Source organism: Lagopus muta, chromosome 3 (genome assembly GCF_023343835.1).
Source record: "Lagopus muta isolate bLagMut1 chromosome 3, bLagMut1 primary, whole genome shotgun sequence".
Classification (NCBI taxonomy): domain Eukaryota; kingdom Metazoa; phylum Chordata; class Aves; order Galliformes; family Phasianidae; genus Lagopus; species Lagopus muta.
The window spans coordinates 81,140,685-81,166,915 of record NC_064435.1 but is presented as its reverse complement, the minus strand read 5'-3'; the positions used below and the strand labels follow the sequence as shown (position 1 = coordinate 81,166,915).

The 26,231-nt window shown below is 45.5% G+C and overlaps 1 protein-coding gene across 1 annotated transcript; it reads left to right on the top strand.

The window, feature by feature from the left end:
• The first annotated feature begins 2,871 nt into the window (after nt 1–2,871).
• On the top strand, nt 2,872–26,101 carry PXDC1 (PX domain containing 1). Its single transcript, XM_048938489.1, has 5 exons — nt 2,872–3,347; nt 13,501–13,592; nt 13,874–13,991; nt 17,758–17,869; nt 23,386–26,101. The coding sequence occupies exons 1-5, from the start codon at nt 3,092–3,094 to the stop codon at nt 23,501–23,503; spliced, it is 696 nt and encodes a 231-aa protein (XP_048794446.1). The 5' UTR covers nt 2,872–3,091; the 3' UTR covers nt 23,504–26,101.
• Nucleotides 26,102–26,231: the final 130 nt, after the last annotated feature.

Sequence of the window (26,231 nt, the reverse complement as noted above, 5' to 3'; positions counted from 1 at the left end):
CCATTACCCAGCAGAAGTGGAGGACTCCTAGCCAAAGCCCTGCTGAACCCAGCTGCAGCCAGAGCTCTGTGAGGTGCTGGAGCCTCAGAGGTTCTGCAGGGCTGCATACGCTTGTGGGCAGGCTGATGACAGCAACATTCATTCCATTGCAAAGGCAAAAAATGCCAATAAGAGCAAGCAGAAGCCATGTGCATAGTTAGAAGCAACTCAAGGCTGACATCTTTTCAAAAAGGGACTCAGCCTTCATAGAATCATAGAGTCTCATAATGATCTTTGAGTCCAACTCCTGCCTCTGCACAGGACCACCCAAAAATCACACCATATGCCTGAGAGTGTTGTCCAGATGCATTTTGAACTCCAACAAGCCTTGCAGCTCTCTTCCTATTAGTTTCACTTCTTTCAGATCTGTGGTTATTTCAGGCTTCTACAGCAGCTCTCAGAAGAGAAGGCATTTTATTTTCTCATGTTGTTTTTGCACAAAAGGACTGGGGAGACCACTTAGTATTGGAACAAGAGGAGAGCTTAGAAAAGCCCATCTTGAACAAAATGAACTGTGTCAAGATCCTCCTGCAGGACAAAGGTTTGCAGTGGTTCCTTTCCTGCAAAGCTGCATTGCATATTCCAAGGGGCCTGCATCTGCTGAATGTGGGATGTCAAGCCCCATGGGGCTGTGAGAACCCTTTTGTGGTGAGCCAAGGTGAAGCGGGTGGGCCTGTGCACTGAACACAGGGAGAGCCTGTGCCCCAGGTTGCTCCCTTTATCAGGCTTTGTAGGACAGCTCAAGGCCCAGCCCAGCCACAGTGAGGGCAGTATGGGGACTCTCAGCTCCCCAGCATCTGCTTCAACATCTCAAGTCCTGGTTTTACAGCTTCAGGTTTCGTGAAAGAAATGGCTGCAGGTGCTGCAGAGTGAGGCTGCAGGAACCAGGTACGTGTGTGCTTCTGGAAGGGCTTTGTTGAGTGCATTCGTTCCATCTGGTTGTGCTTCAAATGGAAGTAAGACCAATTTTATGGCAAAGAAGTTAAGGAAATACACAATTATGTATTTGAATAGGAAGAGTGAGACATAACTGCACTTGTAGGTTTGGAATTGGTTTACCTTAAAGACCAAACACCATTCATTGGTCAACATCTTTAACAGTGTTTTCATCTCCGGCTTCCACCAATTCTTCCAAATGGCTAAACAGCCCCTGCACTGTTACATGTGCATTCCTGGTCTCATGAACCATGGGTGCCATGGTAGCCAGAATTAACTTAAATTTGATATTAGGTCGTGTGAGGACAATGAGCTCCAACCTCCCCAGAAATGCTGCAGGCAGGAATCATAGAATCATATAATGGCTTAGTTTGGAAGGGGCCTCAAAGCCGTCCCGTTTCCAACCCCCTTGCTGTGAGGAGAGTTGCCACCCACCAACTCAGGTTGCCCAGGGCCCCATCTAACCTGGGTTTGAACACCTCCAGGGATGGGACACCCACAGCTTCTCTGGGCAGCTGTCACTGCCTCACTGCCCTCTGAGTAAAGAATTTCTTATTAACATCTCACCTAAATCTCCCTTTTTACTTTAAAACTGTTCCCCCTTGTCCTGTCACTATCAGACCATGTAAAACGTCAGTCCTACTCCTGTTTATAAACTCCCTTTAGGTACTGAAAGTCTGCACTGTGGTCTCCCCAGAGCCTTCTCTTCCCCAGGCTCAACAAACCCAGCTCCCTCAAACTATCTTAAGAGAAGTGCTTCAGCCCTTTGATCATCTTTGTGGTCCTCCTTTGGAGCCGCTTCAGCAGCTCTGTGTCTTTCTTGTGCTGGGGGCTACAGCCCTGGACACAATACTCAGGATGGAGCTTCACAAGAGCAGAGCAGAGGGGGACAATCCCCTCCCTCTTTCTGCTGGCCCCCCCTCTTCTGATGCGGCCCAGGATACCATTGGCCTTCCGCACTGCAAGCTCACACTGCTGGCTCATGTTAAGTTTTTCATCAGCCAAAACCCCCAAGTCCCTCTTGGCAGGGCTGCTCTCAAGGAATTCTTTTTCCACTCTGTGGAATCTGGAGTTGCCACAACCCAGGTGTAACACCTTGCACTTGGCCTTATAGAAACTCACTGTGTTCACTTGAGCCCAACTTTCAAGCTTCTTCAGGTCCCTTTGAATGGCATCCCTTGCTGCTATCATACCAACTGCACTACTCAGGTTGATGTCATCCGCAAATTTGCAGAGGGGGCACTCCATCCCATCATCTGTGTCACTGATAAAGATGTTACTGATCAAGGTAGAGCCTTCCCTTCCCTGGGTCATGGCAGCCCGGGAATCCATGCCCTGAGCTCCTCTCCCACCGGATGCTCCTAGTGGAGCCCACAGAGGCACCATCCTGGGCAACACACCCCGCCTCACCACACGCTGTCATTGGCTTCGCCTTCATCCACATCCACATCTGCAGCCCCTGGGCATCTGGAGGCTGAGCAAGCCCCGAGCCCCTCTGCTTCCTCTCTTTGTCCCTCTTTTCCCCAGTGTCGCGGCACTCTGCCCCCAGCGGTGCCGTCTTCCCGCTCCCCTCCGGCACTGGGGCTGCCTTGGGGCGGTGCTGGGCGCTGACAGCGCGGCGCAGCCGGAGGCGGTGTACGCTGCCTATTCCTCCGCTTCCTTCCTCAGCGGCCGGGATGAAAGTTTTTTTTTTGTTTTTTTTTTTGTTTTTTTTTTTTTTTGTTTTTTTAAAGAAAAATAAAAACTTCTAGGGTCACTGGGAGGGGGAAAAATTTCCTCGTCATGTCTGTGGCGTCTGCGAAACCGTCCCGAGAAGGAAGAGGAGGATCCGCAGAGCTGCGGGCGGAGGGGCGGGCGGGGAGGAGGGCCGAGGGGGGCCGGGGTGCGGGGCGCAGCCCCCCCGGCTCGCCGCCCGCCCGCGGGGCTGAGCCCTCCCGCAGCGGGAAGGAGGGGGGGAGCAGAAGGGGCCGGGCCGCCCCTCTCCCCCGCCCCGGGGGGTGCGCCGGGTGGCACCCCCGTCCTCCTGCTCCTCCTCCTCCTCCTCTTCCTCCTCCTCCCCTTAACTCGGTGGCGGCGGCGGGCGGGGCGCTTCGCTTCGCCCTCCGCCGGCGGCGGGATGGCCTCGGCCGTGTTCGAAGGCACTTCGCTGGTGAACATGTACGTGCGGGGCTGCTGGGTGAACGGCATCCGGCGGCTCATCATCAGCCGGCGGGGCGACGAGGAGGAGTTCTACGAGATCCGCACCGAGTGGTCGGACCGCAACATCCTCTACCTGCACCGCAGCTATTCCGACCTGGGCCGCCTCTTCAAGCGCCTTCTCGACTCCTTCCCCGAGGACCGGCCCGAGCTCTCCCGCTCCCCTTTGCTCCAAGGTCCGGGCACGGCTTCGCCTCTCCCCCGCTGCCTTCCCCGGGCAGGGCGGGCGGGTGTCCCCAGGGCGGGCAGGGGGCGAGCGGCAGGACGGGACGGGGCGCGACGGGGAGGCGGCCTTTCGCGGTCGGAAACTCCTCCCGGGCCGCTGGTTCGCATTGCGCCGTTTTTATTATTATTATGGATTCTGCGGGCGTAAGGTCCCTGCCCCTCTGTGCCTCTGGGGAGGGCCCGTGGGGCTGCGGGAGAAGGGCTGCGGCGGACAGCCCCCGCGTGTCGGCGTGTTGTTTGCCACGGGGACTGGGGGGGGTGGGGGGAAAGAAAGGAAGAAAAAAGAGGCTGCGTCGCTTGGCAGTGGTCGGAGCGAGTGTGGAGCGAGCGCAATTCCTCGCATAACTTTCTGCGAAGCCAGTATTGCAGAGCAGTCCGCGCCGCGCTCCTTCTGCCTTTCGGTTTCCGAAGGAGGTGACGCAGCCCGGGGGTGCGAACCGCGCTCGGAAGGGTTGGGGCCGCTCTGGGGCCGCTTTTAATGCGTTTGACGTTTGGGGAATATTTTCTGTGACAACGCTGCGCTTTGCTCTGAATTATATCAAGCGTGTCGGGCGGCACGGAGCATCTATCTTGTGCGCTTTTCCAGCTTTCCATTCTCCCCAGCTGTCCGGGTAGTTCGGCTGAACGGGAGCGGAGAGAAGCCGGTATCCGATGTGCGGTTTACTCGCGGAGAAGCTGGAGAAGCCCTCCTCCGAGCCTCGCCATCCGGGGGCAGCGGCACCCCGCGCACCGGGGGTTAAATGGGGCAAAGCGGACCCCGCTCAGTGCCGGGTCCCGGCGCATCCCGAGGCGGCGGCATCGCCCCGGCGGCGCGGCGGTGCCGGCTGCCCTCTGCAGGCGGCCGGGGCTGGGGGCGGCGGAGCGGGGTTCAGTCCCCGCTGGTCCCCTGCAGAGGCGGCCCGCAGCCCTTTTTGCCTCTCTTAAGTGCCTCCAAACTTTGCTTTTGCAAATTATGCGAGAGGAAGCATCTTCGATTCTTCCCTAAGACTCGGAGCTGACAACCTTCACCCACCTTTCCCTAGGGAGCAGACCCTGGTAGAATCTGCAGTGAGCGAATCATCAGTCCAGGATTTGAAAAATGGGAAGCTAATAGAAGCAGATGGTAATCTATTCAGCCTGGAGAGGAGGTGGGGGTTCGCTCTGCAGCAGAGACAGAGTACAGTCAGGAATGGCTTCTCAGCAGTCGCTGCATGCTTCACAATTTCAGTAATACTCCTTGAAATGAAGCTGCTCCTCTGCTAAAGAAAATGACTTTGCTGAGTGTGCTTGTGCTCTAAAGTGACTGCCCACAGCCTGTGTAACTGCGTGATGCTGGGACACGGAATCACAGAACCGTAGAATCATTGAGGTTGGAAAAGGCCTCTAAGATCATCCAGTCCAACTGTCCACCTGCTACCATAATCACCCAGTAACCCATGTCCCAAAGTACTGCATCTGCTCTTTCCTTAAACACTTCCAGGGATGGTGACTCCACCACCTCCCTGAGCAGCCCGTTCCTGTGCCTCACCACTCTTTCTGAGAAGAATTCCTAATACTGAACCTGAATAAGAGTCCCGTTTGGCTAAGTGATGCTGATGCCAGTGATACTTGGCTGTGAGCGCACACTGCGTGATGCATAGGTGGCCCTTAGGAAACCCTCTGGGGTATGCGTGGGTTCTTCATGTTCTGTTTGAAGGCAGAGATCCAAAGCTCAGTATATTTAACCCAGCAAAAACACCTGGTGAAAGCACAGTCTTGTGTGTGAGCATTCAGTCATGTACATCTGTGTGTATATTTTCATATATTCATCTTATGCATACAAGCATCATGTATATGCATAAGAAATGTATGCTTATGTGTGTGTTTATCTTTCTGAAGGAATCTGAATATTAGCTGTGCCTTTTATCTGGAGGAAGTGGTAAAATGTTGCAAACTAAACTTGCATTGCGTTGAAGGAGTCCAATATTCCTACAGATTTGCTTAAGGAGCATTAAAAGAGCCAGGATTATCCTACGGCTGGGTCAGGCCACAGTATGCTGCGTGTGAGGGATAGGAGGAGTGCAAGGCTGAGCTTTTTCACCTTTCTAACTCCTTTACAAAAAAAGATGATTATTTTTTAAATGTAAGCAGCATCAGCAGGAGCCAGTTGTTACCATTGTGCACTCACTCCTCTTCCTTGGATGTGTGGGTGTTTGCAGAGGAGGGGATGGGAAGTATGACATTCTGCACCCGTTGTTGCCTTATCCATCCCTTGGTAGGAGGGAAGAGGAGGCCCTGGGGGTTGTGACACACCTTTAAGAACTGACAACACCATGTGGCAAAGTGCATTCCACGCACACATCTGGAGTGCGTTGTGATGCGGAGGGCCAACTTGAGGCAACCGACCGGGGAGCCAGTAAACAGGGCCTGGTAAGTGCCTACCTGCAGTGTGACTGAGTATGATTCACTGCTGGTATCTGATTTGTGTCTGAAATGTGCCCTTCCCTTCCTCCAGGCAAGTGCACAAAAGAAGATCACAGAAAAGCATGGGCTGGTTCACTCTTAATGCCACTAGTCTGTTTCTGTATGCAGAGTGAACTGCTTTTGTATTTATATTTTTTAATGAGAAAAACAGCCTTGTGGACCTGGAAGCTGAGTCAAAATCAGTGATTTTGCAGTAGTTACGACAGACCCAATAGATGCTGGAAGTGAAGTATTAATCTGGGAAAGAACTCTTTTTTTTTTTTTTTTCTAGCCTTCTGTTTTCTCTAAATATTACTTCTGGAGATTCTTGGAAAAGATTTATCTTAAGGCTTGATGGAGCTTCAGTGCAGTCATACATCTGGCCCCAACCTCAGTGCAGGCATAGAATACAGAATTACAGAATCACAGAATATCCCAAGTTGGAAAGGACCCATAAGGATCATCGAGTCCAACTCCTGACAGCGCCAGACCTTTTGGTTCTCTTCCCTTTCAGGTTTCCCTTGCCTGATTGTTGCCACCAGGGTTTACCTGTAGCTCCCCAGAGCTTTTCTCTTATCATCTGCCGTGCTGGCGTGCAACCTTTGTCCAACCATAAAAGCTGTCCAGCTGCAGAGGAGCCTTCCTATGGAAGCTTTGTGTGCAGCATGCTCATAGCACTGAGCAACTCTCCCCTCTCCTGCAGCAGCCCCTGGGCAGCCCTTCCTGGTGGCTGATGCCGAGCTCCATCTCTTTCCTGCATCACCAGGAAGATGTGCCAGGAAGTGCACAGAAATCCTGCAGGGCTGCCTAAAGGCCTTGTGCAGAGCAGAGTTCCTGAAGAGCCGCCTGGGAATGTTATGTTTTCCTGCATATTTTGCTACGAATGCTGTATTCATAGCTTACAGTTTTCTATATGCTGCATTACACTGTTGTTGTTTACAGGGCCATCTGGGAGCGTGATTTATGCAGAGAGGGAACTCCACAGGAGCAGCATAGTGCTTTCCACAGACAGCAGCTGTTTGGGTGCTGTGACAATGCAGATAAATACACTGCATCTATTGTGCTCTTCCCATTGTTGACATTGTCAGCAGTTCATTAGTGGGGCTCACTCGGAGCGTCTGTCTGGCCGACAAAGGATGCTGCTCTCGGTTATCAGACTCTAGCAGTGCTGTGAGACTGAAATTGAGTTTGGGGCTTCTGGGATTGGTTTTTTTATTAGCTGAATTTCATGGTTCATCGGTAATGCTGGAGATAAACGAAGCTTGCCGTGTTGTTATAAAGCTGGGCACAAGTTGCCTTTTTGTGGTGGACTGAGGCGATACGTGTATGGGGGGATTTTGGTGGGGAGGAATGGAAATGAGGTTGTTTTCTGATGACAGGTCTCACCTGATAAGAAACCAGCACTGAAAGTGTCTGTAGGAGCCTGCATTTTTCATTAGGCATTGACTGCTTGGCTCACTTTTATCTTGTGCTTCTTGGACATCTCGTTTCTTGTGGCTCATCAGGCATCAAGACAGGAGCTCAGTGGGGAAGGGCTATCCGCTGAGGTCTGTCTCTGGGAGGTGCCGTTTGCCCATCTCCCAACCCTGCATGAAAAGCCCGGCAGCTGGAGGTCTGGGCTGCTCAGCTTTAACTGAGAAGTGTAGCAGGGCCCTCAGATGGCCACGGCCACAGCTCCTGCTCTGGGTGATGTCACTGGGACAGTTTGAGCTGTACTTTGTGCCGTCCGTGTTTTTACATCTCTTCTGTGTGATCTGTCAAGGAAGCGGTTGCTTGTGCTAGAGCTAAGAGCATTCAAGATTGTGAAAGCTCTCTGTCTTTCTGTGTCTAACAGATTGATTTCAATATCTTCAAAGTCCAAACTCCAATCCACCCTCCTGCATCCCTCTTTTCAACTCCATCGTATCTTTTTCTCTGCTCCCCGAGTAATGCCACCAAGATGTACCACGTCAGCGATACTGCATGAATAGCACACCCTTTGTAACAGCTTCAGGGACTGCAGAGGCTTGTCATATGCATGAGGTGGAATGGATTTTCTTGTGTGGGAAGGGGCAAATGCATCTTCCCTAAGAGATGAGAGCAGTAGAATTAAGGAAGAGGCATCAGACAAGTGCTGCCTGACTAAAACCACAGACACAGCTCTGGGATCTTATTCCATGTGATGAGAATCAGATGCCCTAGAAGACAGTATAAATCACCCACAGAGAGGAGAAAAGTGGTATCCTGGTCTCTTGTAATTGGAGCTCCGGTATCCCTCATTGCCTCTAATTATCTGCCCTTCTCTGGATCTTATCACATCTTTGGACTGAATGGACTCCTGTGGAGTTATTTTGCAGAATTATTGAAGAAATGTTGTGTGAAGCAATCTTTCCCATCTTGTTTTTTTTTTCTGGTGGATTTTTTTTTTTTTTTTTTTTTTTTTTTGCCTCTGAATATTCCTTTGTCCTTCTAGCAGCATTTATATATCCAGAAGTACACTGAACATGGCTCTGAGTAACTTGCTCTGACCCTCCTTTGGATGGAGGATTGGACCAGCTGATGGCCTGAAGTCCCTTCCGTTGTACATCATTTTGTGATAGCAAATACCTCCTCGTGGCTGGGACCTTCTTGCTCTATCCTCATCCTGGAACGTGGCTCTATTTGCATATACACAAGAGTTTGAACATATCTGAGGGAAAGAAGAAGTAATGAGGGTAAAAGATATAAAAGATTGAGCACTGTTGTATTAATGAATACTGCAAGTGGGGAAAAGAAGCATATCTCTGGTTGAAGCCATACAATCTGGTCAGGAGAGAGTCCAGAGTAGCAGTCATCTGTGCAAGACAGCTTAGGTGTCTTCCTTAAAGATCTGTAATCCATAATTGCCAGTCACGGACTTGTGTGAAAGATAAGGGTGGGCTCAAGATAAGGATCTGTAGGCTGTAAATCTTCATTGCAGTGGAGATTCAGCAAAATGCACTGAGATTTCTGCATGTATTTCTCTGCTATTTCTTTTTTCACTTTGCTGTCTACTTTGCCATCTTCCTCACAGGGGTTGGGGAGAAGATTAGGTGAGGAGAGCTCAATGCAATATTTTAATCTTCAAGTGCATACTGTAATACATAGTATTAATAGCATCACCATTCCATCTTGCACATATCTTCAAAGTATGCTTTGACTTCTGTTCTTGCTCTGTCACCTATACTTGCTGAAGTTTTTAGTGGGCAATGTTGGTGGTAGGTTGACTTTTGGACTAGATGATCTTAGAGGTCTTTTCCAACCTTAATGATTCTATGGTTCTATGATTCTATAACTAATTTGGAGAAAGCAGGAGATCTCTTGTTATTCTTTGCTCTTCTCCTTACCAAAAGCCTCAAGGGGAGTCCTCCAGACTGGAGAAACAAGGTTTGTCCACAGTTTGAGGTCATGCACACATAGCAGTTTGTACATAGCAACACCTCTCCAGGAAAACAGATGATTTGGAGTCATCAGCAAGGAATGATTTATGAGAAATACTTGATTTAGGAATGGATTCACTGTTCTTTGGAAGGCCCTAAAGGACTCCTGAGACAAGTTGCTCATCGAGGGCATCAGCCATCAGGGCCACGTCACAGTCTCACAACAAGCTGTGTGGTGTGTTAGAAGTGGTTGTCAGCATGTCATTAGCTGCAGACTCAGGCTTGGTGGCTCATAGGGCAGCAATAGGACAGGCTGTCGAGGCTGGATGCTGACATCACTAACTGGCTCCCAGGTCATGCTCCTCATCTGCTGAGCTCGTTTCCTGTTTCTTCTCAGCTCTGGGCCTCTCTCCCACACCATGGCCGAGCGTGCCAGGGACGCAGCTGCTTGCCTGATTTGCAAGGCTCCTGCAGCTGCTCTGGCACCAGGGTCCCACAGCAGGAAAGATGCTGCAGCCCATGCTGCTGTTTGTGCTGTGTTTTTCCACAGATGTGTTGCTATGTGTGAAGTTACAATGTCTGCGTGGTTTCAAATTGTGGGCAAATCCTGTTCATCCAGTCTTAAGGACTCTGCTCGGGGCTCTTGGTCAGGAAAGAGGCAGGGGAGATGTCAAGGGGAGTTTTCCTCCCCTAAAATTAGGTCACTGGTTGCAGGGGCTGTGCACACAGCAGAACACTGCTGAAAACAAATATCCCAGGTATGGGCAGGTGCCACTCTTGGTCACACAATGTGCCTGCATTGCCCTCCCTTGACCCAGCATGTGGGCTCTGTTATGAAAAAAAAATCCTAGGGATTTCTCATATTTGGCAGACAGCTTTGTAATAAAATAAATAAAGAAAATGGAGCCAGCGAGGCTCCCGTTTACCTCAAGCCCTATAAACACAGGTGTTTATAGTATTTAAATCACTTGAAATGATAGTTAATTGTCTAAGCACAGCAGGGGTAACAAGACAGAGAGCAAAGTTTTCCTGGGAGGAGTTTACACATGTTTTCAATTAGCAGTCAGCCAGCAGTCAGGGCAGAGGGAAAGGCATGAGAACAGCATTTCACCATGACCTCACTGAGAGATTTCCCAGCTTTGAGCACAGCTCTGTGGCATACTGAACAAGTGGAAGAAAGCACAACTGGTTCTGGGCTACTGGTTGCTTCGTTAGTGTCTTCTCTTTTATTTTAGGGTGAGCTGTCTGAAGAAAGGCACTCAGAAAGATGAAAAAATAGACACGCACTTTTGGTCTGTGAGCAGAGACAGAAACAGAGGCTTCAGGATGCTCTGTGGCTGCCATACAGATCATAGAATCACAGAGTGTCCTGAGTTGGAAGAGATCCATAAGTATCAGCAAGTCCAGCTCCTGGCTCCGCAAAGGACCACCCAACATTCAAACCATATTTCTAAGAGCATTGCCCTAGTGCTCCTTGAACTGCAGCAGTTTACTTCCATGGGGACACTGTTCCAGGGCCTGACCCTCCCCCTGATGGAGCCCCATGCCGTTCCCACGGGTCCTGTCACTGTCAGCAGTGAGCAGAGATCAGCACTGCCCATCCACTCCCCTCATGAGGAGTTGTAGGCTGCCATGCTGCATACGTGGCCGATGTATGAACAGCAAGACCAACATGCTCGCTCAGGACATCGTGGCACATTTGTGTTGGGGCTTGTGACAGCAAGCAGTCAGCAGGGCTGGAAGGAAGTGAGGGGAGGGACCAGGCTGTACTCCTCCCAGTGCCTGTGCATGGGGCATCTGGCTGAGGGCATTGCAGATGTTGGGCTGTTAGCAGTCCTTTGGGCTGTGGGATCACAGCCCACGATGAGTTGAAAACCGCTGGCACATCTGCTAACTCTTAAAACAGCCTTTTAGACTGACGATAAATGAGAGCCTTACAATCTCTGTAGCTCTTGCAGAAGAAATTACAGGGCTCAGCATACATATAGGCAGTCAAGTGGTTTCTGTGTGTTTGGGCTGCCACACAGGAAGGCCGCTCCCCAGCAAGCTCAGCTCCCTGCAACCGACCGCAGTGGGTCAGCAGCTTTGCACCCCAGAGCTGCACATTCACAGCCGTTCAGCATGTATATAGGCATCTGTCCCTGCAGATGCATCACTTACTCTCCTTCCTACGCTGTCTGCCTTTTGGTTTTGATATCAGTAAAAGCTACAGTAGGAAACAGTGGTTACTGTGTTAGATGTTGGAATGTTCCATGCCAGTTTCCCGGTGGGTTTGTGTGCCGGGTGCCTCTCCAGCAGCCCACGCGAGAAGTATGTGGGGCTGGATTTCCTGGTGAAGGCAGAGAGCTGTGAAGCCTCCCCTGGGGTGAGCTGTGGAGGTGCTGTGGGCTGTTGGCCATCCTGGCTTCTCTCACTGAGGCTTAGCAAGGCTGTGCAGAGCTGCAGATGCCTCTCTTGATTACTAATGAGAGAAAATCCCAACTGCTTGGCTGCTTTTCCTCAGAGTACACTGCACACTGTTGTTGGTGAGGTGTATTTTTTTCTTTTCCATCAGATGTGGGACAGGCACATACTTGCAGATGAGGCAACGTGGAGCCGCCCAGGCCTGCACGCACCCAGCAGTTAGGAAGATGAAGTGTGCTGATCTGCAGGTCTGGGCTGAGGCATCAAGCACAACCCAGCTAACACACAACCTGTGGATCCATGCAGATGAGTTAATTCATGTTTACCCATGCGAAGCTACTTGACTGTGGTGTACACCAGCTGGATCAGGAAACGCTGCTGTGCTTCTAGGCCTGTCTCTACTGTCAGAGGATGGAGCACGCTGTGCCAAAGAGGTGTTAGAGAAACTCATGTAAAGGAAAAAATGCAAAATGAGGGATGTCGAGCAATAGAAAGTCTTATTATTTTGTGTGACAACTGTCAAGTAAGCCTGGCTGCTCCAGAGACAGTCTCGTTTTGTTCGGATCTGTAATTTGAGGAGAGCTGGCAGCTCCAAAGTCATGCTTTTGTCAGGAAAGTTTGCATGTGGTCACATCACACCAGTAACTCAGCTTGGGCTGATGCAGGCAGAAACATCCCATGAATGTTGGCCCCAGACTGGGTGGGTTTGGCAGCTCTTTCTGTACCTCTGTCTTTTAAACAGAGATGGTTGTGCACAAGGGAGACTGCACTTAGACAAGTTTAACGCTTAGCATTTTAGTGCATCGAGGTGGCTTCTCACAGACTGCTTTGCTACTTTTGGCTTGTTTTTTCTTTTTTTCATTGTTTGAATTTTTGTGTAGATGGTTTTGGTTTATCAAGTCTTTTTCTGCTCCAACTTTCAGTCATTTTATTTATGCATTTATTTGTTTTAACTAGTAAATCTTGTGGTCTTTAGTAGTCTCTTAGGTATTTCAGTCCACGTGTGTATGTTATGCACTGGAAAAACTGCACACATGTAGAGGCAAATCAGTGGTTGGATTAGAACAAGTGCAGTTGCAACACCAGAAATAATGGGGCTGTTAGAGAGATGGGGTTTGCTTCACCTCCTATTTCCTGTACGTGCATATGGCCTGTGGTAGATTTCCCTGCCCCTGCTAGGGGAGAGGGAAGCTATGGACTGCAGAGTGTGCATATGGAATGTGATATTACACTTGAAAATCACGCTATCGAGCAGTTCAAAATTAGAAGCATTGTAATGCATCATTCTGGCCAACTGAACACAAAATTTCCATGTCGGTCTTTTCTGCAGCTCTGTGATAATTCTGTGATTTAAAAAAAACCAAAAATCCAAACCGTTGTTTTGCACTTGAAGAATGTGGTACTGAGAAATCTGTGGACTTGCCATTGGGATTTACATGTCTGCTCTCAAAGCCTTCTGTTTAGTTTGTGTTTTGTCTTTTCATCTGATCTGTGGGTTGTGTTTTTTGGCTTTCTTTGGTTTTCTTCTGCTTTTTATTGACAGAAAAAGGATGAATCATGGTTCTGGGAAGCAGAAAACAGCATTTTGATTATTGTTGCTGGCAATATTGTGTAGCAAAACTGGGTGAGGGTGTAGGTGGTTCTACTTCTGCTTGTCTTGCAGCTCCTAAACGTGATCATAAACAGCTGAACTTGTGTCAGGCCTGAGACTGTGTAACTACACCCACCTTTGTTTGGGCACACATTTTATCATCAGTGTGGGTTAGAAGTCTTATTTCTGGAAGGCATAATATTTGAGTTCTTTCCACACCTTCTTGAGCTGGTGCTTCTGGCTGCTGAAGTGTGTATACACATGAAAATATGTACAAAGCCTATGCCCACAGTCTGTTTACTTTGTTTCTAGGGCTCATCACAATAAAAGAAGCCCATGATATAGAAGCCAGGCTTAATGAAGTGGAAAAGCTTCTGAAGACTATAATAAACATGCCATGGAAGGTGAGTAAGCCAAGCTCCACACTTAGCCCAGCTTGACTCTGCCTTGATGGTGACACACACTTGCATGCAGATTAGAAAGTGATGGCCTGTGCCAAAATGTAAAAGAAGCAACAATCCACTGAATATCTTGGAGAAGTGCTGAGTGTCAGAACCATGTAATGATGTCTCCAGGCAGTTTTTTGTAATAAGTCTTTCTGTTGTACTAGGAAGGGATGTAAAGGGAGGAGAGAAACAAAACAAAGTGTTGGTAATAAAAGCGGATGTCTCTTTCTCTTTTTAAGTATTCAAGATCTGAAGTAGTCCTCACGTTCTTTGAGAGATCTCCTTTGGACCAAGTTCTAAAGAATGACAATGTCCATAAAATTCAGCCAAGCTTTCAAAGTCCAGTTAAAATATCAGGTAAGAGTTGTTTGCTTCCAACAGTCATCTCGAGAATTAAAGAATGAAAATTACTTTATTTGTTGTTCTCTTTGTTCTTTCTCCAAGCAACTAGCAAAAGCTGTGAGAATATTAAATACTGTTAGGAGAGAAGGAAGGAGAAACATCGCACCTTGAACACAGTGTGTGCAATTTTGGTCTCTCTATCTCAGACAGGAAATAATTAAATCTTAAAACACACAAATAAAGGATAGGGATTAAAGTCATTGAACGGCTTCTCCAAGAAAAAGGTCAAAGAACTACACTTAAACTTTGGAAAGAGATAACAGTAGGGTTATGATGGAAGCCTACAAAACTGAATGGGAGGAGGTTTAGTTATCCTGTTGTTCTCACCAAACAATAACATCAATTATCCAGTAAAGCTGGCAGATAATAGGCTATAAACAAACAAAATAAAGATTAAATATTCTGCTGTTTTCATCCAGAGCTTGGCTAGGGAGTGAAGTCATTGTCATAGCATATCATGGAACTGAAAGTATAAATGACTTCAAAAAGGAATTAAGCAAGCAAATGAATGAAGAGTACATTGAGACCTGACACAGATGGAGACAATGGCAAGTTTCTAAACCACAGCCTGCTGGAATAGAATCATAGAATCATAGAATCATAGAATCACCAAGGTTGGAAAAGACCTAAAAGATCATCCAGTCCAACCGTTCACCTATTCCCAATAGCTCCCACTAAACCATGTCCCTCAACACAACATCCAGCCTTTCCTTGAACACCCCCAGGGTCGGTGACTCCACCACCTCCCTTGGCAGTCTGTTCCAGTGCCTGACCAAGGTAAACTGGAGAGCAGTATCATTCTATACTTGCCCGTCCTTTTAGCCCACCCCACTGAATCTATTGTCTGTTGTTAGAAGGTATATGGACATTTGGTGTGTATGGATTTGTATTTCTCTGTTGAAAAGTTTCCTTTGGGCTTAATGGGAACTGCAGATTTCTCCTTAGGAGCTTGCAGTCTGCAAGCTATCCAATGAGGTGGCAGTTTTAGTGTCACCAAAAGGGCTTATTTTGGTGAGTGAAATAAGAGTGAAATAGTGCATAGTTCTCCAAGGTGCATAAGATCTTCAGTATGGAATACATCAGCTTTCATAGGTACTAACAATACTTTGGTTAATGACTAGGTAGCGTGTCAACGTGCTAAAGATGTAGACAGTATGTCTTAAGGATTGATTCATAAACAGGGTAGATTTCTATTTTTGTTTCTGGTCCTGAGCTTTGGTACTAAGCAAATTAGTTATGGGTTAAATATTCTTTTAATTAAATGGTAAATTGCTTAGGAACCCACCAATAACTATTTTGAAGCATACGGCCTAACACGGTGCCTAGGCAAAAAATGTGGTCTTGCCAGCCAGTCTGGTGCTTTCTCATTGAGCCCCTGAGCAGAGGCTACAGCGCAGCACAGGATGGTGCTCATCGAGCAGCGCCTCAGGGCCATACTGCAAAGGGGATGGTGCAGGTCTGGCTCCTTGAGCCCGGGAGGTAGGAGCCAACAAGTGTGTTTAATGTTCCAGCTGTGAGTAGGGAGCTTTGGATGGTGTGTTGAGTTGACGTAGAAATCGAAGGTGAAATTTCTCATGTGTGTGTTTCCTGACGTTTGTCAGCCTCCAGAGGTGAATGTGGTTTACATGCTTTGCTTCTGAGCACCCAGAAGTGTTTTCAGTACTGAACCCTGAGAACATATTCACTGTTTTCTGTCCGAAATATATTGCTGCCCTGTGAGAGCAGGGGCTGCAAAGTGAGTCCTTGCACCTGCCTGTTATGAATTGAGGGATCCAGCAGTACATAGGTGACTCTGAAAGTAGTGTCTCCTACTTATTTCTGTGCAAATTACAACAAATATAAAGAGCACAGCAACACAATTCGAGAGAGCAAATTTTCAGCTACAGAACACTATTTTTCAACATAGTCACCCCCATTAACTCTGCATTTTCACCAGCAGTGTAGAAGAGCCTGCATGCTGCACTTGTAAACATCTGCATCAGCAGAAGTGACCCACTGTCATCGCTGCTGAAATGCATCACCATGAGCACTGTGCTCACAGCCTCTGGTTGGTCTCCACTGGTTGTCAGCGTGTGGTGGATACAACAGAGAGAAGAGGATCAAGAGAAATCTAAGTTCACAGTCAGGGTGTCTGACTGAGAGACAGGCTAGCAGTAAAGGGAAGCCTCCTGCCAGCCTGCATATAGAAGAGCTGTGGAAACCATGTCTGCAGAACAATAACATGTTTTGTTTTAAAGTGAACTAAATTGATTTTAGTAGCTGAATCATACCTAATTAATTGGAGGAAGAACAGAGGAAGACTTACGCAGCTATTCAGAAGCACCATGTGGTAGTTTGTTTCATCATCTAACTGGTTGCCACGAATAGATTTTTAGAACTTAGGTGAAAACCTGATGATGAAATGACATTTGCCTCATCTGAATATTGCACAATGGGGGAATGGTTTTGGAGTCTGTCGGTGCTGTCAGTAGGTGGCAGTAAATGTTAACAAAGCGGTTTGCACTGCAATAAAATGCTGTAATTTTTAGGTCGTGGCAAGGACAGTAGGAAAAATTGTGGCATTCTTGTTGGTCATTGTTCAGCTTTTTGCATGCCTTGCGGGCTCAGAAAAACAGACCAACAAATTCTATGCTCTCTGAAAGAACAAACTGCCCATTGCGTGGGCCTGTTCAGAGTGATGAGTGATGGGGAAGAGAGGAAGCCCCTCCTCTTTGATGGAAGCTGAATTTGAATTTATGGTGTACATTGTATTCTGCAGCACGATGCTTGCTTAATATGAGTCATTCTGCTGGTTTTCTTTGTCTTTACCACCCCCAAACATATTCTGCTGAAGCAGGTTGCAACACAATACAGACTTTCTTCAGAAGAATATGGAAGTGAATTCTAGCTTGGCTTTTATGCAGTAATATACTAATGTACACTTAAAAATTACCTCATTCCTCTCTCCATTCTCCTTTCCCACTCATTAGAGAAGTACATTCCTGTTGTGTTGGCACTAGCATCATCTGACATTGTATGATTAGAAAAAGTCCTTGCGATTTGCCTAGTTTGCCTTTCTATATAATACCGACATGGTTAAACTTCTTATTCACAACAGATACTGCTCTTTAGTTTTAAACACTTTCCCTGGTAGTCAGTGAGTGGAATTAGATGTAAGTTTAGCTGTTCTGGACTGGAGACTTGTTACACAATGACAAACAAGTAGAATTGAGGGCAGCGTAGAAGACAGTATTGTTTTACATAACTTAATGATGATTGCTCAGATAATTTGGAATGTATCTTTTTATTTCCTTTCTTCTGTTATGGGCTTTTTTTTTTTTTTTTCCTCTTTTTCTTTTTTTTTCCTCCCGCTTAACTTGTTTAAGCCTTGGAAATCTGTCCAGGAAAAACACAATTATGAGAAATGGTAAATTGCAACTGTATGCATGGGCTCCCATTCTGCTAAAAGTGACGCCTATTTTGCCACTGGCAATAGTGGGACTGAAACCTGGCCTTGCTTCAGATGCTCTGTATCAGGAATTGATGATGTGAATAGGATTGCATAAGCACTGGCAATCTGTAGGTGTAAGAAGCTGTGAAACAAACTCTCTTTCTGCTTTCCTCTACAGATGTTCAGTGTTACATCCCTTTTCACAATCATGTCAAGTATGTATGACGTGTAGCTATTTCCAGCTTTCTGTTTCTTGGACTCTCATCTTGTTTCTCTTTATTCTTCTGACAGAAATCATGCGATCAAATGGATTTTGTTTAGCGAACACTGAAACAATAGTCATTGACCACAGTATACCCAATGGAAAAGAGAAGCACCTGGATGTGGATTCAGCAGAACACTTGTAAGTGTGGTTTATCCACGGGTAATGCTGTCAGGGTTCAGATCAACAGTCACTTTTTGGCTGTTTTTTATTTCCATAGCAAGATGCTATTCTCTCAGTAGGAGCAAGACTGGTGCAGTTGTCATTCTAACTGGTTGAAGATTACTGGGTCTGATAGCTGAGGCTTCACAGTTCTTTCCATTAAAATGGATAAAATGGCTCTCTGGAAATTGACCTCACTTGGTCCTGTCTGTAAGAAAAAAGCTGTGGCTATCGTAGGGATCCTGCCAGGTGAAAACAGAGGAACTTTTTCTTTCTCTCATGATTGTGAAGAGAGATGACTTTAGCCCAAACGTGGAAACTGAAGGATCCCGACAGACAGACTATCCCAAATGTTTATTAGGGGAGCAAAACACCATTCTCTTTATCAAAGGAAGCTGGGCAGCTGCTCAGGTGTTGCTACACTCTTTGACTTGCTGAAACATGTATTTCATTAAGGAGGAAGGATGTTAGATTAGCCTTATTTGTAAATTCTGCCTGCTAATGCGTGTAGATATTTTGGACCAGACACCAGTAACCAGAAGGGCTTTCATTTAGGTCTTAAGTCAGTGCTGTATTGACAGATGGGTACTGATGGAAGTCAGCTCCTGTTGATTTCTGTCATGGAAAGTGATTGATGTTTCAGTGAGCTTCAAGTAATGAAGCATTTAAAAGTTTTCAATGAGAAACATTGACCTGTATTTTCATAAGAGCAATCAAAATGATGGAAACAAGCACTAAAGGCCTTATGGAGGCTTTATCTTTGAATTCATCTTGTCACGTTTGAAATGTGATCATTGCCAGTCTGCAGAAGGGTTTACAGGTTGACAAGATTGTGTCAGAGTCTGAAATGCATCTGGCTCCACTGCAATTTCTCAAAGTCTTTCTGTTATAAGAAGGAGTGTTTAACACTTGCTGTTTTGAGCCTAAAACTTACTAACAGCATTTCAATTCATACGCTTGTACTAATGAGGCCAAAATGATGCACTGGACATCATTCAATGAGGCCACTGTCTGGACATTAAAGTTGATAGCTCCTGGTAGATCATCTCTTAGTATGGAGAGTGATAAACGGTCTCCCTGATCTAGCAGGAGGTATCCCTGCCTACAGCAGGGGACTTGGAACTAGATGATCTTAAAAGTCCCTTCCAACCCAAAGCACTCTATGATTCTATGAAATTATTAGAGCAGATTACCAAAGAAGGCCTTATCCTGCCTCATTTTTATTATTTCAAAAGGTATTGATTTAAAAGAATGCTTTGGCCCAAGGAAAACTTGCTGGTCTGGGATGGAAAACTTCTGTCGTCTAGTTGTCATCCCAATGTTTGTCCTACACATCAGAAAATACTGAAGCAGGAATATGTTGATATGATAAAGACCGGGTGGTAGGTGTGGATTCCCAGTAACAGTGGTGGAAGAAGTTAATCCAAAATAACAGCTCAGCTTTGTGCATCTGTATTTTAACTCCCCTGAAGGAAGTTAAATTGAGTACAAAGAAGTTAATACATTTTAAATGTCTGTTGTACATGATGACCTAAACTTAGCTGTATTTTGTATCAGGGAGGTAGTGGCCTGGAAGTAATGGCGCTCATGTAGAAAAGCTATCTTGTAAAGACTGAATTATTTTTAAATACAAAAGTTTCCTATATTTTTAAGTGTAGACTAGTAACCTAGAAAGAAAGTTTATAAACCTTTCAGAACCCTATGCAGTTCCTTTTTGTTTTCTGTAGATTTGGATTTACAGAATTCATATTTTCTATTCTGAAATCAATTCCTTGTGGACTTGTCTATCCTCAAATGGGGAGTTTTTCGTTTCAGTAAAAATCCATATGGGTTTTGGTTGCTGATGTACTTGAATCAGACATTTTGCAAAGCAAGCATTTTTTTTGATAGAAGCACCCAATAGCATTCATTTGCCAAGGCCCTGCTACACTGTTGGATTTTGTTGGGTTAGCCACTGTTGGCTTGCTTGCTGGGTTAGCCACTGAGTGGCCCATCACCTGAAAAATCTGAAACTTCTTGCAAAAGAAACTATGGTGTTTTTGCAAGCTGGAGTTGCTTACTCTGTTATTGCTTTTTGCTTCCTTCATTTTCTCTAATTTTGGTTGGCAGAATACCACATTGTTGCAAAATGTGGTGAACCCAGTGTGCTCAGCCTCCATGTGGCAAAAGCAGCTGTTATATGCTTTCTGTACTCCGCAGTGCTTCTCAAAGCAAAGGTGGCAAATAAATGCATCCAAACTCTTTGTTTTGTTACATAGAAGTACCTTCCTCTGCCAGGGCTGTTTGCACTTCTGTCTTTCCAGCCAGCAGCAGGCAGCAGAGGCTTTGGAACTGGACATGCTGCCTTTTTGGCAAACTTGCTCCAGTAACAGGCATGTATTTTCAGGACAGTGGTGCTGCTGGTGCAAGCATCTTGTTGTCCACAGGAGGAACTTTCATGTGTGGCAATGCAAAAGCAGCATGGAGCTGGTAAAGTTAGGTGCAGAAGGTTTCCAGAAAAAAAATAATCCTACGCTGGACAAGAAAAGTAAATGCTGCTCCTATGCTTTTTATTCTTAAATGGAAGGAGCTCTGTTCAGGTACTGCTTGCACATAATGTGTCGAGAGTTCTGCAAACTTTATTTTAGGGAAAGACCTGTTGGTAGTTTTATGTGTTACATAGCTTCTAGCTGTAACTCTGATTTACTGGTTTGGTTTCTTCCAAGCACTGCAGAGCACTGCTTTGCAGACTCCTGTGTCTGCACTTTCTTTCCAGCAGCAAGGAATGCTTTCTGCCTTCCCACAGCATGTGAATGTCACTGCTTTGTATCTCACATGCTGCTTGTACTACCTTATCAGCGAGACTGAAGTACCACAAAATCTATGTGGCCTTCCAGGTGCAAGTCTGATTTTCTATAATTGGCAAGAGAAAGAAAGCTGAGTCCAAATAGCTTTCTTGCTTCCTTTTCTGGCATTGTCATTCTGTCTGCCCCACTGGTGTTTCATAACCTGTTGTTCCTGGGCCTCCAGTGGCCTGTAAGACAGCACAACATCAGCTGGGAGTTAGCTGCCAGAAACTAAATCAAATCCCTTCTGCACGTGTTCCCACGCATGCAGGCAAGCAAACAACTTGGAGGGAGCAGGGAAATGAAGGCAATAAACATTTGAAGCTCAGTTGACACTGAGTTTTTCCATGGTTGTAAGTAAAGATCATAGTAACAGGACTGCAGGAGAAAATCCCTGAGTTTCTGTTCAAAAAGTTGTGGTTCTCGTAGTTTAGGATTGAGAAGAACCAGGCAGGAGTGTGGAAAAAGGACAGAGCCATCTGTGTCCATACATTCTAGGATGTAGGCACTCTGCTATCCAAAAAGCTGTGATGCTTTCCAAGAAATTGAGTTTTGAGAAGAGGGAGGAGTGGGAGATGTTATCTGTTTCTTTATCCTACCAGTCTTTTTAGACCTTCTGAAGTACTTGATTCTTAGGGCTCTCTCAGTTGAAGTTAGAAGGACGTCTGCAATTGCATTATTTAACTGCGGGAGTCCAACTGCCATAGGGAGTGCAGCGAGACTCTGTAGGAAGGATGCTGTAGTCATTGTTTCCTATTTGTCTTGAACATTTGTCTTTATAAAAAGACAAATGCAGGGAGGAGACTCTCACCCTTTCACTTCATAGGTGCAAGTTCAATCTGCATACAAAGGCAATTTCCGTTCTGCATTTGTGTGGGAACCGAGGCATTTCATGACACTGCCAAAAGCTGTGAGAATAAAATGGAAGAATGTGAACCTCAGCTTCATGACTCACTTTTCCAGAGCTCACTTGCTGCTTCCTTCCTTAACACTAGTAGCTTTGAAAGTCAGAGAGAACAATATGAGTTGTGTGCACGCACCGTAGTTCTCATTGTCCTGTAGCTGATTCATAAACGTGGCTGTACGATGAGAAGGTGGATGGGATCAGTTCTGAGTAGTTGCTGTGCATTTTTTCTAGACTCAGAAAGCTCTAATTCCAGAGGTATCTAGAGCTGCCTAATAAAGGTTGTGTCCCAGGAAATTATTTGTTCGTTAGTAGGAGAAAAGCCCTAGGAGTTGAAAATGAATTTACTGTGTTTTTGATCCAGGTCAACTTCAACTGAACATAGTAACTAGATGTCATGAGATGTAAACTTCAGGTATGATAATGACAAGTGCTGTGAAGAGTCTGTGCCATGCTGCAGAGAAGTCATAAAAAGCCCCTTTCAGTGCAGACTGCTATCTAAAGAAATTGAGTATTTGCTCTCCTAACATGCTGTGTATTTGTGTTTCGGCACAGCTGTAAAAGGGAATAGTTCTCTTGTTTTACTGTAAGCCAACTCCTTTGCTCATTTGTCTCCATGGGTTACAAAGAAGGTTTTCTGTTTATTTAAGGACACAGAGGGCAATGTTTTGCACTCATATCTCAACCCTCTTTAGTGAGTGCTGAATTTTGGTTTACAGAAGTGATGGAAGATATAATTTCTGATCTTTCAGCATCAGGAGAATGATATGTAGGCTGATGTCACGAAACTGTAACTTCACTATTTGCAGTTGATTTTCACGGACTTGCTTGAGAACTTCTTGCATATGTTTTAATTTCAAGCTGCCAGGAGAGGGAGCGAGACACTGATGATTTCAGAAAAAAGGACTGGGACTCTAGATCTCTGCCTTGCAAACTGAGCTTCGCAAAGCTCAAGCTGAAAACCAGCATTAGGAGTACTGCTACTGCAGCACTGCTCTGCTGTAAAGCAAGTCCACGTGTTAAATTTACTCAGAAACTTAACTTGAGATACTGGTAGAGACATTCTTGCCTGCAGCTCTTTTTCCAAATGACCCCTGCAGAAATGTCTTTTCTCAAAAATTTCTGGGGATCAGTCTCCAGATATTCTAGCCTTTTCCTTTTCTCCCAGTACTTTTCTTCAAATTCCATCTACATTCAATGTTTAAAATTCATATCAATTACTTTTTTTTTTTTTTCCATCAATATTAGTGTCTTTTTGCATCAAAAGAGGGGTGGCCAGCAGGGCAGAGGAGGTGATTGTTCCCCTCTGCTCAGACCTTGTGAGGCTTCAGCTGTAGTATTGTGTCCAGGCTTGGGACCCCCAGCACAGGAAAGAAATGGAGCTGTTAGAGCAGGTCCAGGGGAGAGTCAAGAAGATGATCAGAGGGCTGAAGCACTTCTCCTGTGAAGACAGGCTGAAGGAACTGCACTTGTTCAGTCTGTAGAAGAGAAAGCTTGGGGGGGAACTTATTGTAGCCTTTCTGGTACTTAAAGGGAGCTTATTAATAGGAGGGAGGCTGACTTTTTACATATTCTGAGGATGGTAGGACAAAAGAAAATGGTTTTAAGGGAGAAGGGCTTTAAACTAAAAAAGTGGAGATTAAATGTTAACAGGAAATTCTTTACTCAGAGAATGGTGAGGCAGTGGCACAGCTGCCCAGAGAAGTTGTGGATGTCCCTATGATGTAATGCCTTTTTTTGTTTGTTTTGTTTTAATTTCTCCTCAGGTTTGAAAGTGTGAGTGACTTTACCTCAGAGCTAGAAGACAGTGATGACCCAACAGCCTATGTCACCAATTTGACATACTACCACCTGGTCCCATTTGAGACTGATATTCTGGACTGAGACTGTTCAATGCCACAGGCAGCCAGCATCCAGCCAACCTCTTCGTCCATAAGCTCTGCTGTCTCCAGCATTGCATCTCAGTGAGTAAGGATCTGCAGGCAAGACCAACAGCTAAGAAGCTGCAGCAAGTACATCACAAAGCTGGCTTTGTAGTCTGGCCTTCTGTTGTGTCTTGCAGAGACGTCTTGTAAGGAGGTAGCTGCTTCACTGTGAACAACAAATTCATTTTCCATGAAAACAAGGCAGCAGAGGCCTCCTGGGACTTGAGGAAATCTCTGCAATGTCTGTGGTAACTACAGCTCTGATGCAGCCGCTAGAACTCGTGCTGTGGTGTGCTATCACCTGTGCTTCTTGGCTTGCAGTGCAAGTTGAGGCTTCCTCTTTTAGGATACCACCAGAAACTTCCCCAGATGTCGTGCCCACTCTTTTTATGCTGTGTAAGTGAGGAGGCAAGCCAACCAGCTGAATTTTGTCAGTTCCCTCTGCAATTGCTTAATGGATGCCTTGCAGGTCACTTCTTGCTCAGCTGCCGGATGACTGGTGCCTTACACGAGACGTCAGAAACACCATTGAGTGCCTCTAGGATACAGAATACAAGCTGACTGCTTTACTTCTTTCAATCATGGGTTTTTATGTAATCATTGAAGAGATGACTACTCTTTCCCTCTTTCCACGAGTAGTAAAGCAGACAGCAGCTGGCATTGCAATGGGCTACACACGATGTTTAGGTACCTGAATGATGTCAAAGATCTGGAAAGCTGATGGGAAAGCTGAGCTGCCCTGCTAAGGGCGGTCAAGGCTACGACAGGCACTTGGATATGAATTTTGTCACGTGGACCAGAAAATGTGAATGGTGCTTACAGTTGTTTATATCAGAGAGATAGTTCCCTATGTATGTTTCTCCCCAGAGAATGGGGGGGAAGCCAATGAGATTGCGTGTTTAGACTGAAAAAGAACAATAAGCTACAGCGTGCCTACAATAGTAGGAAAAACACCCACTCCCAGGCCTGCCTGACTCAAAGGGTCTTTCTGGCTTTCTGAGATACACCTGCAGGGCCGGGTGCAGGCTTTGTTGTCACATGAATGCATTGGTGACAGTGGGAGCACGAGCAGGATTGGAACCTGCAGCCTCTTGACTACTGAGTAGTGGAAGGTTAAAATCTCTTTGGGGTCTCTCTCTTGCAGAGTGCTGCGATCTCCAGGCTCTTGCAGTGAGAGCTCAGCACTCACCGTCGTGGCCTGTCGTTGAGCTTTTTGTGATCTAATTGCAAATATGAAATTGAAGGGATTGAAACATGAAAGAGGACGTTTTGAACATGTTTCCTTGTAGTGGGGCTTACGTTGTCCTGAAGAAGTTGGTACAACTCCCTTTCTTTGCAGACTGCTCATTTCTATCTGTAGAATAACAGTCAAACAGCATTTGCTAATGTAAATAATAAATTATTTAGAATCCCAATTCTTTTACACAGTATGTTTTTAAAATATATTTTAAATGAAATAAAATATAACTCACCTTCAGTACACTTTCTGCAGCTTGAGATGTGGCTTCTTTCTTTTTCTTTTTCCATCTCTGAAGACTCTTTCACAATCATGCCAAATCCTCTTTGTTCCCTGTAGTTTTGAAAAAATGCTGAGTTTACACAACTTCTCCCATGCTGCATGTCTTGCCTAAACTGCCAATACATTACATGCTTATGTGAAAGCTCTTAGCCTCACTGTTGATCTTGTGTATAGGTGCATGTGGCTTAATACCACTAAGTTCAGTGGAGCAATTCTGCACTTTTACAACCTTAACTGAAAACTAGTCTGGCACATAACCTTTTTGAACATCGTGCAGATCTTTGTACATTAAACTCCTGAAATAGAAGGGGATGTGTCCATACTTGTGCAAGGCTTTTTGAACAGACTTTTGAGTTTGAAATGTGTTTCTTTTTTTGTTTGTTTGTCTTTAATTTTGTTAGTTATAATTCTTTTTCAATTCTTTAGTGATTTAAGTTAACCGTGGTGGATTAGTATCTAGTAAATAAGTGTGTTGGATTGAGAGTTCAAATATTTGATGTCAGTCCCTGGTCCTACTGTCAGCATACCATGTTGCTTTTGGTGAATCTACTTTGTCTCCTCATGTCTTTCCTACAATTATGTTTTCTAGAGCACCAAAGTGTCATTGTTTTTTGTCATGCTGTTTTCCCCTGGTCTGTTTGAATGTTCTTAAGAATTGTTAGTCCCATTATGATTACTTACCTCTTTCAAAGCACTTTAAGATCTATCATTTAAAAATGAAAGAGAAACACTGCTAATTCTTGAAAGGTAAAAATACATTCCTCATTAAAAACAGTTGCATGCATGTTGAAATCTTCGTGGAAGGAGGAGCGTAATGCAAAGGAGCACATCTACAAACAGAAGTTGCACCATTTCACTTGGATTTTTCAAAAGCCATTTTTATCAAGTATTTTCGAGTGGTGTTGCTTTGTAACTTATTTCTCTTCACTAAAATCTATTTATTTGATAAATCAAAAGAATGTAAATGACTGTGTATATTGCTTTGTGCACAGAATCAATTTAAAATTACCTTTGGTTAAATCACTGCAACTTTCTCCTGTGGACCAGGTCTACAACTGGGAGAGGTTCAGAGTATGAATTATTCATGTGGTAGGTTCATACATTCAAGATCTGTGGTGAAGCAGTCTTTGAGGAATAAAAAGAAGCTTGCTTTTTACAATTCAAGATG

Coding starts and splice junctions, on each gene's coding strand:
- PXDC1 (XM_048938489.1), top strand. CDS start 3,092: ATGGCCTCGGCCGTGTTCGAAGGCACTTCGCTGGTGAACATGTACGTG. Junction 3,348..13,500: donor CCGCTCCCCTTTGCTCCAAG/GTCCGGGCACGG, acceptor CTTTGTTTCTAG/GGCTCATCACAATAAAAGAA. Junction 13,593..13,873: donor TAATAAACATGCCATGGAAG/GTGAGTAAGCCA, acceptor TCTCTTTTTAAG/TATTCAAGATCTGAAGTAGT.